Raw genomic sequence first — 12900 nt, 5'->3', positions numbered from 1 at the left:
TTTTTGGACTATATACTTGGCCAGACACAAAAAACAGTGTTCTACTGTTGGATTACTTTTCCCCCATGGAAATTAAGATGTTCTTCCTTCCTACTGCTATAAAACATAGAAGCATTTTGAATCTTCACTTGACAAAATGCAAGAATTTTAAACAGATTGAAGAAAAATCTGAAGGGGTAGGACTAACAAGGAACTGTTCTATTATTGCAGACACTTGCACGAAGACAGTCTCACAATAAAACTGTAAATGAAAAAAATGCGAGAATTGACCGAAGGGTAAGAGATCTAATACTGGAATATTTGCAGACCAGCAAACTGAGGACAAAGATTGCCAGCCCGTTCCCAAGAAGCCACACGTCTCCCAGCTGCGAGACCTGTCACTATCACTGATTACCTGTATTTTAACCAACACAGGTCAACTCTGTCAGGATTACATACTGACCTAGATGACAGAAGCTACCCTAAGGCAGGCTAGTCACAGAGTATAAAAATCACTTCAAAAAAGTGTAACGAGTATCTGTGGTGGCACAAGACCAGTCCTGATCAAAAACAGTATCAACTTTCAGGCTGTTGCTCAAGGTCAGTATTTCAAAGGCCTGTGCTATAGATCCCACTGCAATCTTTGGAAATCTAACGCTTAGTATTGTTTCCAACCAAAAACCGAGGAAGGGCTGTTGAACCCTAGCATGAAGCTTAACATTTCTTGTACCTCTCCAACAAAATCTATGGCCTGATCTAAGATACTCCAAACACGCTGAAGTACTTCCTTCCCTCCCTGACAGAACTGCCCCCAGAGAACCAGTGCAGCATGAGAAACACCTCTGACTTCCAACACCTATGAGTACTCAGTGTCTGAGGATAACACGCTTAGGACAACTACTCAGGACATGCGCTTTTATCAGTGGTAAAACAACACATCACATAAAGGCACCACAGCATACCTCATGTTCTAGGAACAATGCCTTCAGCTGGCCTTTGGACCAGTAATCCAGTGCATACGCAAGAAGCTTCATTGACAAAGTATTCACACGCAAAAAATTGCCAACAAACACAACTCTATTTATTTTCTAAAAGAAAAAAAAACAACAGAAAAACAATAAAGGATTAAGTCTTTTCACTGCTTAACACAGCTTTGACAAATTAAGCTATGAAACACCACCATCTCAAGCAAAAAAATAATTAAAATATAATCCCAATACTTAAAACACCTGTGGAAGAGGAAGAATACTCCAACACTCAGGAACTAAAGCTCTTAAGTTTACAGAGTAGCATTTGCATTTCAAATTAAGTGAGCGTTTTCTATAACTATGCCAAAGAACCAGCCATGCTAACAGCAAAATTAAATGGAAAACAAAAACTTGTGTTTGGTAGAGAAGACTCAATGCCTTCATAGCCCTGTACAATGCTGCTTGATCCATATGCAACAAGGCAGCACTGTAAAGAAGCCGAAGACAGTGAGAGAGATGTTCGTTTCATCTTCAGACCTCAATATACATCAGTGTAAGATCAGACTAAGACTTAAGTACAGACTGAAACTGAGCTGTGAATTTTAATCAAGTTAAATGCAAGGAATTAAAAACCATCAAATTTTCCCAATTCACTGAAATAAATCCGACATTAAATGGAAGCAACATTGAACACTGATTTAATGATACAAGAGCAAGAACCAAAGGAGATTAAATTGCGTTAAGGGTGTTAAATGAATGCTTGTACAGATGTTGTTACAAAAACTAGTATGACAGTTCAACCTGTAGTTAAAGGACTAACATGCAACCATTTTTTGCTATCCTTATTCATAAGGAAGACAAAACAAACCTCCTGTGAGGGCACCCGAACACAATTCTGCTTATTGCTGGAATTGAAGTAATTAAATCCATCTTAATCTTTATAGATCTATTCAAGATATCAGTTTGTGGATTTGCATTAATCACTTCTTATGACTTGCAGTTTGGTGATATAGTTGGAATGAAGCCAAAGAAACCTTGGACTAAAGCTCTGTGCAGTTTATGATTTCTGATTTGTACTCATTTACCCCCATCCTTAAATATAAGTTGCATACATCCGGCTCACACTCAGACCATGTGTTTTCAACTTCACTCTTATTTTAGCTCTTTTGTTACCAGATTTTGCCGTAAAGGACAAAAAAAACTTCCAAACCATAATTAACTCAATACCTACAAGATTAACTTTCTTCTTCAAGATGGACATGAAAGAACAGAAAAGGAAATTGAGGGAGAAGTTACAATACTAAAACCAGAAATATGTATTATTAGTCCAGCTCCTACGTAAAATGGTTACAGCAGCTAACAAGGCCGTTGAGATATAAGACCATCACCTCCACAGATTTAACTAGAGCTTTAAATGAAGTTGCCCTTGGACGTTTCAAAGAAAGCTGTTACTAAACATCATTTCATACAAAATTTGTCAATACTTGGTGAGGAAATCCCTGGTGCTTAGCCATCCTACCTACATTGTATGCTTACATTCAGTATTCCACAGGACCTTGACCGTCCTCGCCAGTTACGCTGAAACTAAATGCATACTGATTTTGTTCAGCAGAGCTGTAAGAAACTGAAGATGGCAGGAAACCATCTCTGTACTAAGATGACAGTAATGAGAAATGACAGTCAAAGTAATCGAAAAATCACAAGTTAGTAAAAATTAAAAACATTTAAGTAGAAGCAACGCTTTCTATGAGCTTTAATCAGAGAATAATTTCAGCTTGAAGCAACCACTGGAGGTCATCAGCTACTACTCACTGCTTAAAGCAGGACCAACTTCAAACTTACTTCAAACTTCCAACCTGCTCAAGGCACATTTTGAAACTCTCCTTGGACTCCAGTCTCTCCAGGTCCGTATTCAACCAATCTCATTGTGGTCATCTTTTTTGCCTTATACCAATCAGATTTTCCTTTGCTGCAAACTCCATCCATTTCTTCCCACCCTCCTACTGTGCTTGGCTGTACCTTGCCCTATCCTTCCCACAACCCTCTCTACATGGTGACAACCATCACAGGCTCTTCTTCAGGCTTGCCCCACATTCCTTAGCATCTGATCATGTGTTAGGTGCTCTAGGGCAAAGCTCTGTTTTAGGAGCCCTCTGTCCAACTCGTTCCTGTTTGTCCAGGCTTCTCTGTTGGTGATGGAGGCGGTGGCTGGGGCAGGACAGGAGGTTATGCCCGACGCATCACCTCCCCAACCTGCTGGCAATGCTCCTGCAAACCCATCTCGGTACAAGGGCAGCCTAGGCAGCTGCAGGGGTACATGGGTGCCTCATGGTCAGGTCAGCTTGCCTGCCAGTACACTTCTCTCTTTGGCTACCTTCTAGCCAGTCTGTACCTCAGCTTTGCTTTTGCTTTGAGGATGTTATCCTGGAAAATTAATGAGCTATTCTGAGCTTTTTTTCCCCATCAGAGCAATCTCCCACGTGATCTTGCTTCTTAACTCCTCCCCCAGAAACAGAATCTTGTCCTACTCAAGTCCATCTAGAGTCTGTATTCTGCTCCTTGCCTTCTTCACTTTCCTCAGTATTTTAAACTCTGCTATTTCTGGGCTGTTACTGACATCCCCAGCTGGTTCTTTTTCACTCATGACTAGCAGGTCCACCACCACACTTGCCTAGTCAGCCTGCCAGGCATGTGTGTCAGAAAATCATTCCCAATACACTGATAAGTAAAGCAGTCCCTCCTGAGAACTAGGACCTGCAACCACCACACATACGGCAGCTAGCTAAAGGACAGTCTGCCTTCTCCTGCCACCAGGGCGGTCTGCAGCAGACTCACACCACCTCCATTGCTAGCCTCCCCCCGATCCTCACTTGTAAGCTTCTGGCCAAATGCTGCTGTCCCCCATCAAGGCTTGGTGCACTGAGCCACTCCCGCGCAGTGTGACCTCCCTGCTTCTCCTTCCTGCCCGTTCCTCCTGGAGAGCCCCTACTGCTGCAGCTACGCCATTACAGAAGCTATCTCACCGCGTCTCTGCAATCCCACTGGTATCACTTCAAATCTACACACCTGTTTCCAGATCCTCTCGTATCCCATGCTGCATGTGCTTGTGTACAGAGGGTTGAGGGGCCCGCAATCATCCTCTTTTCATGAGGGCACTGCAAGTCCTTTCAGCATAAGACTCTGTGCTCCCCTGGTCCTTCAGTTATCTGCAGGCTTTGGGCTCCACTCCCTGCCAGAGCTAGCTTAAAGCCCTCCTCAGCAGGTTACGTTCCCCACTGGCAAAGATACCCTTACCCCTGTTCATCAGGTGGATCTCAATTCTCCTCTGCAGTCTGTGTTTCCCCAAAACGTCCAGGGTTTTAAGATGCCAAATCCCTGCTGGTGGCACCAGTCGTGCACCCAGGCATTACCTGTAGCACACATTTACCTGTCCCCCGGCCTCTTACCTAACTATCAAGGGGGAGAAAATCATGAGTGCTTTCATAGGCCTGCAGTCACCTTTGCTACTTTAAGGTGTATAAGCTTTTCAACTGCTCCTAAATGTCAGTTTAAGTAAGCCTCCAGAGGCAGTCAAGACATTATACACTAATTCTTAGTTCTTTATTACTACGTGAGTTTGTTTCATTTGTGTCATAGGGTTATGACACAAAATGACACAAAAAGATAACACACTAAAAGATTCAAAATTATGCATCATTTTTGCAGTCATGTAATCCAAAACCAAATAACCAAACTATGTAATAAATCTTTATAAGTTTTTACCTCATTTACTGCACACATCCGGGCAATAGACCCGATGTTATTTGTGATGGTGACCAAGATGGCTCTTGCAAGATCTTCTTTACTAACAGACTCTCTCTTCTCTTTGTAAATCATATTTCCAAAACTAGAACAGGAAAAAAAAATCCAGTAAATATCAAGTGGCCCACGTGCATTTGAAATAACTTCAGAATGTAGCTTTTATGCTATAACAGAACTTGTCACGTACTTGTTCATAAGGCGCTGCCTTTTCAAGTCCATAGTAAATACAGTTTAATTTATGACCTCACAACTAATAGTACACCATGTGCATTTGTCTATTTACAGGAAAGGGTTGATCCTGTTACAATAAAGACTCCCAACAAAATCTTGTTGTTTAGATTGCTGATTTTCATGAAGAAGCACCTATGACAAAAAGCAGTCTTATTCTTAGGCAAGACTACTTTACAAACCTAGTCAATGTAAATGAAGTCAGTGCCTAAGTAACTGGTGGATCCTACAACTCCTCATGCTCGTTTCCTCACTCACAATATTTATCCTATCCTCTCTTCTAAAAGCAGCAGAAGTAAAACAGATGAAGTTAATTATTTTATGATGGGACACAAAGCTCTGAAACAAAATAAACAGCTGACAGAATGCTATTTAGGTTGTATAAACAGAGTTCTAGATTAGAAGGACATGCTCATTGCCATCCACAGTAAATCATTTCTCATGAGTCACAAAAAAAAGAAACAAGACATCCTCCATAGCTACGCACCATTTTTTACAACTAAGGACTTTGTGCGTCAGATCTAAGACACTTCAGAATAATCAGGATTCTGGCTCTAAGACTCAAAAAGTCAGAGAGGTTTCTAAAGGCCTTAAAAACCAAATGAGAACAGAAAGCACCGATACAAAGAGGTAGTTAAGATGAATTGACTAGAAGTGTAAAGTTTGCATATTTTAAAACCTCTCTGTAGAGGCTTGTACTGAGCTGGCTAGAGAGGGAGAAGAAATGAGCTACTGTGAATTAAGACCTCCTTACTACCAAATAAAAGCAAAGACTGAATGAATTGTTGTGTATACATTAGTTTCATTCCCAAAGTTTTTTATCCTTACATTTAAGGGTAGAGAAGCTGTAACACCATGAGTAATCTTCCCCAGTGGAAATAAAACCAGCAGCTGTGACAAAAACCCTCTGTCAAATACATTAACTCCCATGGTGCAAACTGCTTACGTTCAACAGCCTTCACAAGTGAGACAAATAGTTAAAATAATACGCCAGGTGCCTGTACTGACCACTATATATCAAAAAAGTGCACCATATATTGAAAAAAAGACACAAGGAGATACTACTACTGAAAGAGCAACAAAAAAATGCCTTCCTCCTCTTCTACTCACCTTTTCCCTGGACAACAGCCGCACTAAAAGATTCTAGGAAGTCAGAAAGTAATTGGCATTAGTTTTTCCTCTGCACTTTGTTCTTGCCACTCCTATGATCAGCTCACGTTCTTCCAACAGACGTAAAGAAAAACACTCAGCTATATATGACATAGCACATCAGGTTTCTTCGGTATCTAGCTAGCAAGGCACACATGGTTTCATGTGGCTTTAGAACTTTAGGATAACCCAGCACATACACTTCTAGAACAAAACTGTAACTTGATTACGGTAACACAAAGAATTTCTTTTTGCAAGTTCTAATAGCTTAGGTCTTGTTTTTGAAGCCATACTACCTCAGTCTACCTCAGAGAAAAAAAAAAAAAAACAGAAGAAAACACGCAGCAACGAAGAATTCTTGCTTACCTGGATGCTACAGCCCATCCTGGCAAGCCAAATCTTTCATAGTCTCCTCCATAAATATCTCGAACCAGCTTGTCAGCATGCGTGCTGTCTCCTTTAGATGCCATTTCCAAAGCTTCTTCAAAACTTTCACATCCCGTCAACAAACTGCATAAACCAAGAAAGGTTCCTCCACCTAGACTAATAAAGAAGAACAGCTCCTTTTAAACACTGTTTCCTCATCAGAGATTCTTACATCTGACTTAGGAAAGCAAATAAAGCCATCTGAGTAAGACATCAAGATGTCTGCTTTCTTACTCAAGGTTCACGACAATAATCATTGATTAACAACTATTACAAGTAATTTCAAAGAAGCTACCTGTACAATCAGAGATAATAAATAGCTAATAAACTCAACATGTCAACTGGAAGACTTAATCAGAGACTGAAATACCCTGAAATGACACTGTGCCACTGACTCTGATCCTTGATGATTTTCAGCAAAACACACATGGACATATTTATGCTGACAGTGCAACAGAAGCACAGGTTCACTGGACATATTATCAAAACTTAAGACAAAATCTATAAAACTCACTAGGGAGCACTGCTAGCTTCTACCTATTGATAAATAAGATATTTGCTACGTCTCAATAAAAACAACATGGGGATGGGCTTCAATAAATGCAGCTGTAAATTAAAGGTTAAAAAAAAAAACAAAACTTTTCCATACTACAGAGAGGGAGAGAACACATGGGCTGAGCCAGGGAGAGAAGAAACACTGCAAAAGCTGAAGGTTCCCCGTTCCATAGGGTAATAACCCCAACGTAGGTTTTCAAGTTACCTTGTTCCAGTTACTCTCTTATAGTTGTCTTTGGAATGGACTGACAAAATACTGACTCCTGAACCAATGTTAACAACCAGCAATGGGTACGGGTCATCCAGGTTAAAAGGCATCTTTTGGCATCGCTCAGGTTCTGAGGCATTTCCAAAATAGTAGCACTCTGCCTGGCCGTTGAAGCTGACAGAGTCTATATACAATAAGCCTTTGACAAGGCAGTCAAGCTCATCCAGTTTGTGCAGCTGGAGATTTCCAATCTGTGTTAAAAAAATAAAACAAAGACAGTGTCCGTGTGTTCTAACACTGCTTAAACATGCTTCAAATTTGTGAGTATATTTATCCTGCCTAACTCCCAGAAGCTATCTCAGATTTCCAATTCAGCAGCTTCAATCCCACTACAGTGCCAGTGAAGAGCTCAGAGCTAAGTTCTGAATACCTCCATTAGCAAATCAGACTGTCTATAAACGCAGGTATCAGTCATATCACAGACAGGCATTATAAATAGCTGCTTTAGGAAGCTCAGAGATATCTTTTGAGATACTCAGACATTAATCCACTGAAAAATCAGTAGCATTTTCATCAAAGAAAAGACAGCAAATACCCTAGAGGCCCCCTCATGTGATGTTGGTCAAGCTCACAAATGTGCACAGCCTCAAGGTCTGTGGGTTCCCTCCCACCTCAGAAGGGAAAGAGTTACTTCTACAATAGCAGCAGATGAAAACCTAAGATAAACACCTAAATAGCATCCTATCAGTGCTGCAGTTTATTAGCACCCCAAGGGTTACAAGAAAGCCACAGGTTAGAAATTCTGTAGGACACTAGGCTCCTTACACACCAGGCTCTTCCTTGGTCTTGCACATGACACTTAAGCTGTTGTTTCCTCATAAAGCACCAAGATAATTAAACAGGTTCTGTGGATTTCAGGAAGGCTCTAATCTCCTATTTTACTTAATCCAATTTCACTCTGGACTCTCCAAGGATGATCACACTCTCTCCCTTACCCTGCAGCAGGGCGTTACAACAGTTATAATGAGTCCAATTGAGCAGCTAATCCAAGAAAAAAGCCATAAAGCATCTCTCTGAATCAGACGAGCTCACTTTTAGAGAGCAGCCGGGGTTTAGATCATGAAGCTGCACAAACCAGACTGGGTCACATGCTACTGACCAACCTCATTACCGGATCACAACACTGGCAGTTCCCTCCCCTTCCCCCAGCTCATTTCAGCATCTCTTGCCCTGTTCACAGCTGTTTGCGAAGCACAGAGTGGCCGAGGGTGGAAGGGACCTCTGAAGATCATCTAGTCCAACCCCCCTGCTGGGCAGGGGAGGTGAAACTTCACTGCTGAGCAGACCAGGGAACCGGTCCAACACAAAACGTTTTTGTGGGGTTTTAGATGATGAAGCTGTACAGATTGTTACCCTATCCCATAAACAGTTGTTGTACCAGCTCAACGCAAGACTGGCACACGAATGGAAACAGGAGCAGATTTTTTGTGCTATTGCTACTCTTGTCTCTAGAAGCAGATCTGCAGCCACTTTGAAGCTAGACTGTGCGCGCACTGGATACAGTGACGAGATTCTCAGCTATTAACCTTCTGGCAGAAACTGCACCTAAACAAATGATCCATTTTGAACACCAAGGGAAGAGTCAAAACACCTCACGAAAGTCCCAAACCCCTCTGCTGTTGAGAAAGACTGCCTTAGAGATACTCGTTCTGTCACACATCTAGAAACAATGTACTGGACCAAATCGAACAAAAACCACCCACAAACACTGAACACCTGTCATTGAGGACTGCAAAAGAAAGAAAATCCAAAGCAAGTCAAGCCCCTCAGCACCTTAAGTACATTCTCCCACTGGGGAAAAGACAGATTAGAAGACAGTTATTCTCCATAACGCCATCCCCCATCTTTACATCAGAAAGCATGTTTCTAGATTATGACGCTTATGACTGCGAAAGAAGTTAATAGCTAAGAACCTTTGAGCATTCTGCAATTTTTCTAAATACTGCTCGTTTCAACCTGTCAACAGCAATGCTTCAAGCATCAGCACGAGGAAAGGTGGGCCACCTACTGTGCGAAAGTCTTCTTCAAACTTATAAGCGCCACCTCCCGTGGCGCAGAGCACCGTGTGTAGTGTTGAAAAGTTTTTATTTCTTCCCATTTGGATAAAAGTAGGCAAATCATGAGTTGGAAATCTAATAAAGTGCAAGTTTCCTCTGCGACCAAAAATGGTTAAGTCTTTCAGCTCAAGGTGGACATCTCGAATGCCAGTGGATCCATAGGCTACGTTGGATGTCAGATACTTGCGGATGCTCTTCAAGCTTTCAACTTCCTCCTGCTCCTCCTCCGCAGTGATATCGATAGGTTCAAAATACGCGAGTTTCACCAAAGTTCCCCCAATGTCCATGCCAAACCATGGGAAAGCTGTGGAGATAAGAAGTGCTTGATTAGCTTTGTGAAACAGCAAAAGCAATACACCTAAACTTAAGACTAAACCAATGCTATACCTTTCAGAAGGTATACACTGAATGAAAATCCTCCCAAGAACAAAGAATGAGCACTCGTTTCTATTAAATTGTCTGAAACACACCTCTGACAAAAGGTAAAAATGGAACAACGAGCAACTATTTACACCTTGAAATGCTGTCACATGCTCAGAAAACTCAGCTAAACCCCTCCCAAGCCACACTCTATCTTTCTATAAGAAATTCAACTTTTTTTTTTTTTTTTTTTGAGACCAAAGCATTAAGGTAAGCTTCCTTCCTCAAGTTATAGTTCTGACATAGTTTAGCAAAAGACTGCAGTGCACACCGGTGAAAAAACAAGTTGCACGTTGTAGCTGACGATGGCAGCAGGACAAGTAGTCATCCTCCAACAATTATTTTGTCTTGCTCATGCAACACATTAATTTGTTTGATAGGAAAGCATTAACTTATTCACATGTATTTTAAAAATTGACACAGGAAGTCCAATTTAAGAAAATGAAGAGAACTGTTCATATACCCCACTGCAGTTACAAATGGCTTATAATTTAGAAATTACTATTGATTATATAAATAATGCAAAAAGCATTATTAAGAAGTGCAAGCAAGACAGAGTTACTAAATCTAAGTTCCACTCCCCTTTTGTACATCTCAGGTAGGAAGGGGGAATTTCTGTAAGACAAAAATACCAGCATTCTGCCTGCATCACTTTCGTGGGATGACTCCCCTCGTCTTCTCTCTAGACAGACCTTACGCAATGGCAGCTCCACAAGACACTTTGCTCACATTTGTCATCCCCACCCCCAAATAACCTTTGGAAGTTTCTCTTACAGGCCCCGGCCATTCTTCCCCATAAGGATTTTCCTGGAAGAGCAATCATGCAACTGTTTGTTGGAAAGGACCTCTAGAGGTCATCTCGTCCAGCCTCTGCTTCGTGCTAGCAGGAATGCTGCCTGTGCTAGGCGAAGTGAACTACAGCTCTGGCTAGCCAAGATCTGACAGCCTCCGCAGGTCTTCAAGGATGGAGCTCTCATAACCTCTCCTGCCTCCCCTGTTACACCAACTACTTGGTGTAAGTTCTTCCTAATCTGAATTTGTTACCTCCGTTAAAATGCCTGTCACTTCCCATCACATCCAAAGGAAATTTAAACGGCCCTTCCAGGGGAGGATCACACCACTACGCCCAGGCACCGGACCCGCATCAGAAACCGTAAATTCAGCAGATGCATCCAGCCTCACCCTCACCTATCTTATGACAGAGACGGCACTCAGTCATTGTGGCCACGCTTGCTTTCTTGATGCTAAACGTCACGGATAAAAGTGGTGGCAGGCTAATCTTCTCAACTCGACTTTGTAGGCTCTTATCAACAGGCTAATGGCCTCTTCTTGTACAATGGTTAACCACTTTCCCCCCCTGAAATTTGGCTCCAGCACTGATGATTAAATACTCACTTCCTCTGAGAACTTTGCACTGACTCAACAACAATTCTCCTGAAAAGTGTCTCTGTCTTCTAACGCCTAGCTACAAACCATTCGGCTAAAAGTGGCATGAGGAGCCCAGCCCAGTTTTACGGTCCATTTGGGCATATAAGCCGAATTCACTGCAGTATCTGTCATTTGGAGGCACAAAACCCCCAATTACCAATGGACCTTTCCAATCTCTTCCAAAGCCCTTGTGGACCCGCTCCTTTCCAAACATCCAGCTGTTCTGCCACTTCAGTCAGCGTGACTGATCAGGAGCAAAAATCTGCAGAATAAGTCTAACGTCCACTGCCTAATAAATTAATTGCTATTTTAAAAAACCACCAGCTTTAAAATATGCAACATTAAGATGACAAGATGAAATAAACAACCGCTTTGACACTGTATTCTTTCCCGCACTGCTCTTCGGCCCAATTGTTTCCAATTTCCATCACACAACACCAACATCAAAGTTCACTTTCAAGAGCCAGAAGCTTGCAACTACAAACCCGCTACTAATTTTAAGCGATTAAAATTTCTTGTTGACATTGGGCATTGTTGTTTGAACAGGAGGCTTGCATCCACTACTAGAGAAAACAACCGAGGCCCATCAGACATCCCTAAAATTAGCAGTTTTTGCATTAGAAGCAACCTCCGACTGCTTTAAATTACCAAACCACTATAAAATCTTACGGACAGTTCCTGCTTCAAAAGGCACGATACTGCTCATTAATATTCATTAAATATTATACCAGGAGGAAAAAAGAAAATCCATCTGAGCTGTACTTATTGTAAACACGACTACAGTCAGCTCAGCGATTTCCACACGCTGGCATTAATAAGAGGCGATGGCTAATTACGTGCTACAAGACGGGTAATTACTTTCCTTGACATAACACGCGAAATGAAGTATTTACACAATCAGAGTGAGTTCCGTGTTTCGGGGTATCCGCAGAGCTACACCAACACCCGGTGCGCGGTGCCCAGCCCGCAGAGCCACACGGCCGCTCGCGGCGTCAAACACCCGGCCCGCGGCCCCTGCCTCGGCCGAGGCCCCGCGGGCCGCTTTCTCTGCCCCTGCCCCGGATAACGGCGCTGCACCGCCTCGGGGCCAGGCGCGCAGCCCGAGCCCTCCTCCCCTTCCCGAGGGCAGCCTCTGGCGGCTCGGAGCGGCCCCCGGGCCCCGGCCCGGCACCCAGCGGCCCTACAGACCACCCCCAGCCCCCCGCCCGGGCCGGGCCGGGCAACCCTTACACGGCTTCTTGGCGTCCTTGATCTTCATGGCGCGGCGGCGGCGGCCGGCTGCGCTGCGGACCGGGGCGGGCGGCGCTGGGGGCGGCGGGGCCCGGCCCCTCGGCCGATGGGGCGGGAAGGAGGGCGGCAGGCAGGCAGGGAGGCGGCGGCCGGCCCTCGCTCGCCTGATCCGGGGGCGGCCGCTGGCTCAGGGGCGGCCGGGCCGGGCCCCGCGCAGCCGCTCGCCCGGCGGCGCCATCAGCTGGGCGGCCGCTCACGGCCGGCGGCAGCGCACCAGCGGCGGGAAGCCCGGCACTGGGCGCGGCGGCGGCCGCTCGGGGCGGAGGCGCTCGGGGGCTGCCCCCTGAGGCGGCCCCGGCCGAGGCGGAGGCGGCGGCGCGGCGCGGGGCGC

At 43.9% G+C, this 12900-nt stretch overlaps 1 protein-coding gene across 1 annotated transcript in view; it reads right to left on the bottom strand.

Annotated features, from left to right (window-relative positions):
• The window catches only part of PANK3 (pantothenate kinase 3), a 19666-nt gene extending 6766 nt beyond the window's left edge, over nt 1–12900 (bottom strand). Inside the window, exons 1-6 of the mRNA XM_083799375.1 lie at nt 12510–12900; nt 9383–9735; nt 7312–7565; nt 6492–6668; nt 4710–4833; nt 942–1067 (exon numbers count right to left, since the gene is read on the bottom strand). Of these exons, the coding sequence (XP_083655501.1) occupies nt 942–1067; nt 4710–4833; nt 6492–6668; nt 7312–7565; nt 9383–9735; nt 12510–12537 (1062 nt within the window). The 5' untranslated portion in view covers nt 12538–12900. The remainder of the gene's footprint in view (nt 1–941; nt 1068–4709; nt 4834–6491; nt 6669–7311; nt 7566–9382; nt 9736–12509) is intronic.

The sequence above is a fragment of the Anser anser genome (assembly GCF_964211835.1).
Source record: "Anser anser genome assembly, chromosome: 14".
NCBI classification, from domain to species: Eukaryota; Metazoa; Chordata; class Aves; order Anseriformes; family Anatidae; genus Anser; species Anser anser.
The sequence above is the reverse complement of the archived record's forward strand: the minus strand, read 5'-3'. Positions and strand labels throughout refer to the sequence as shown.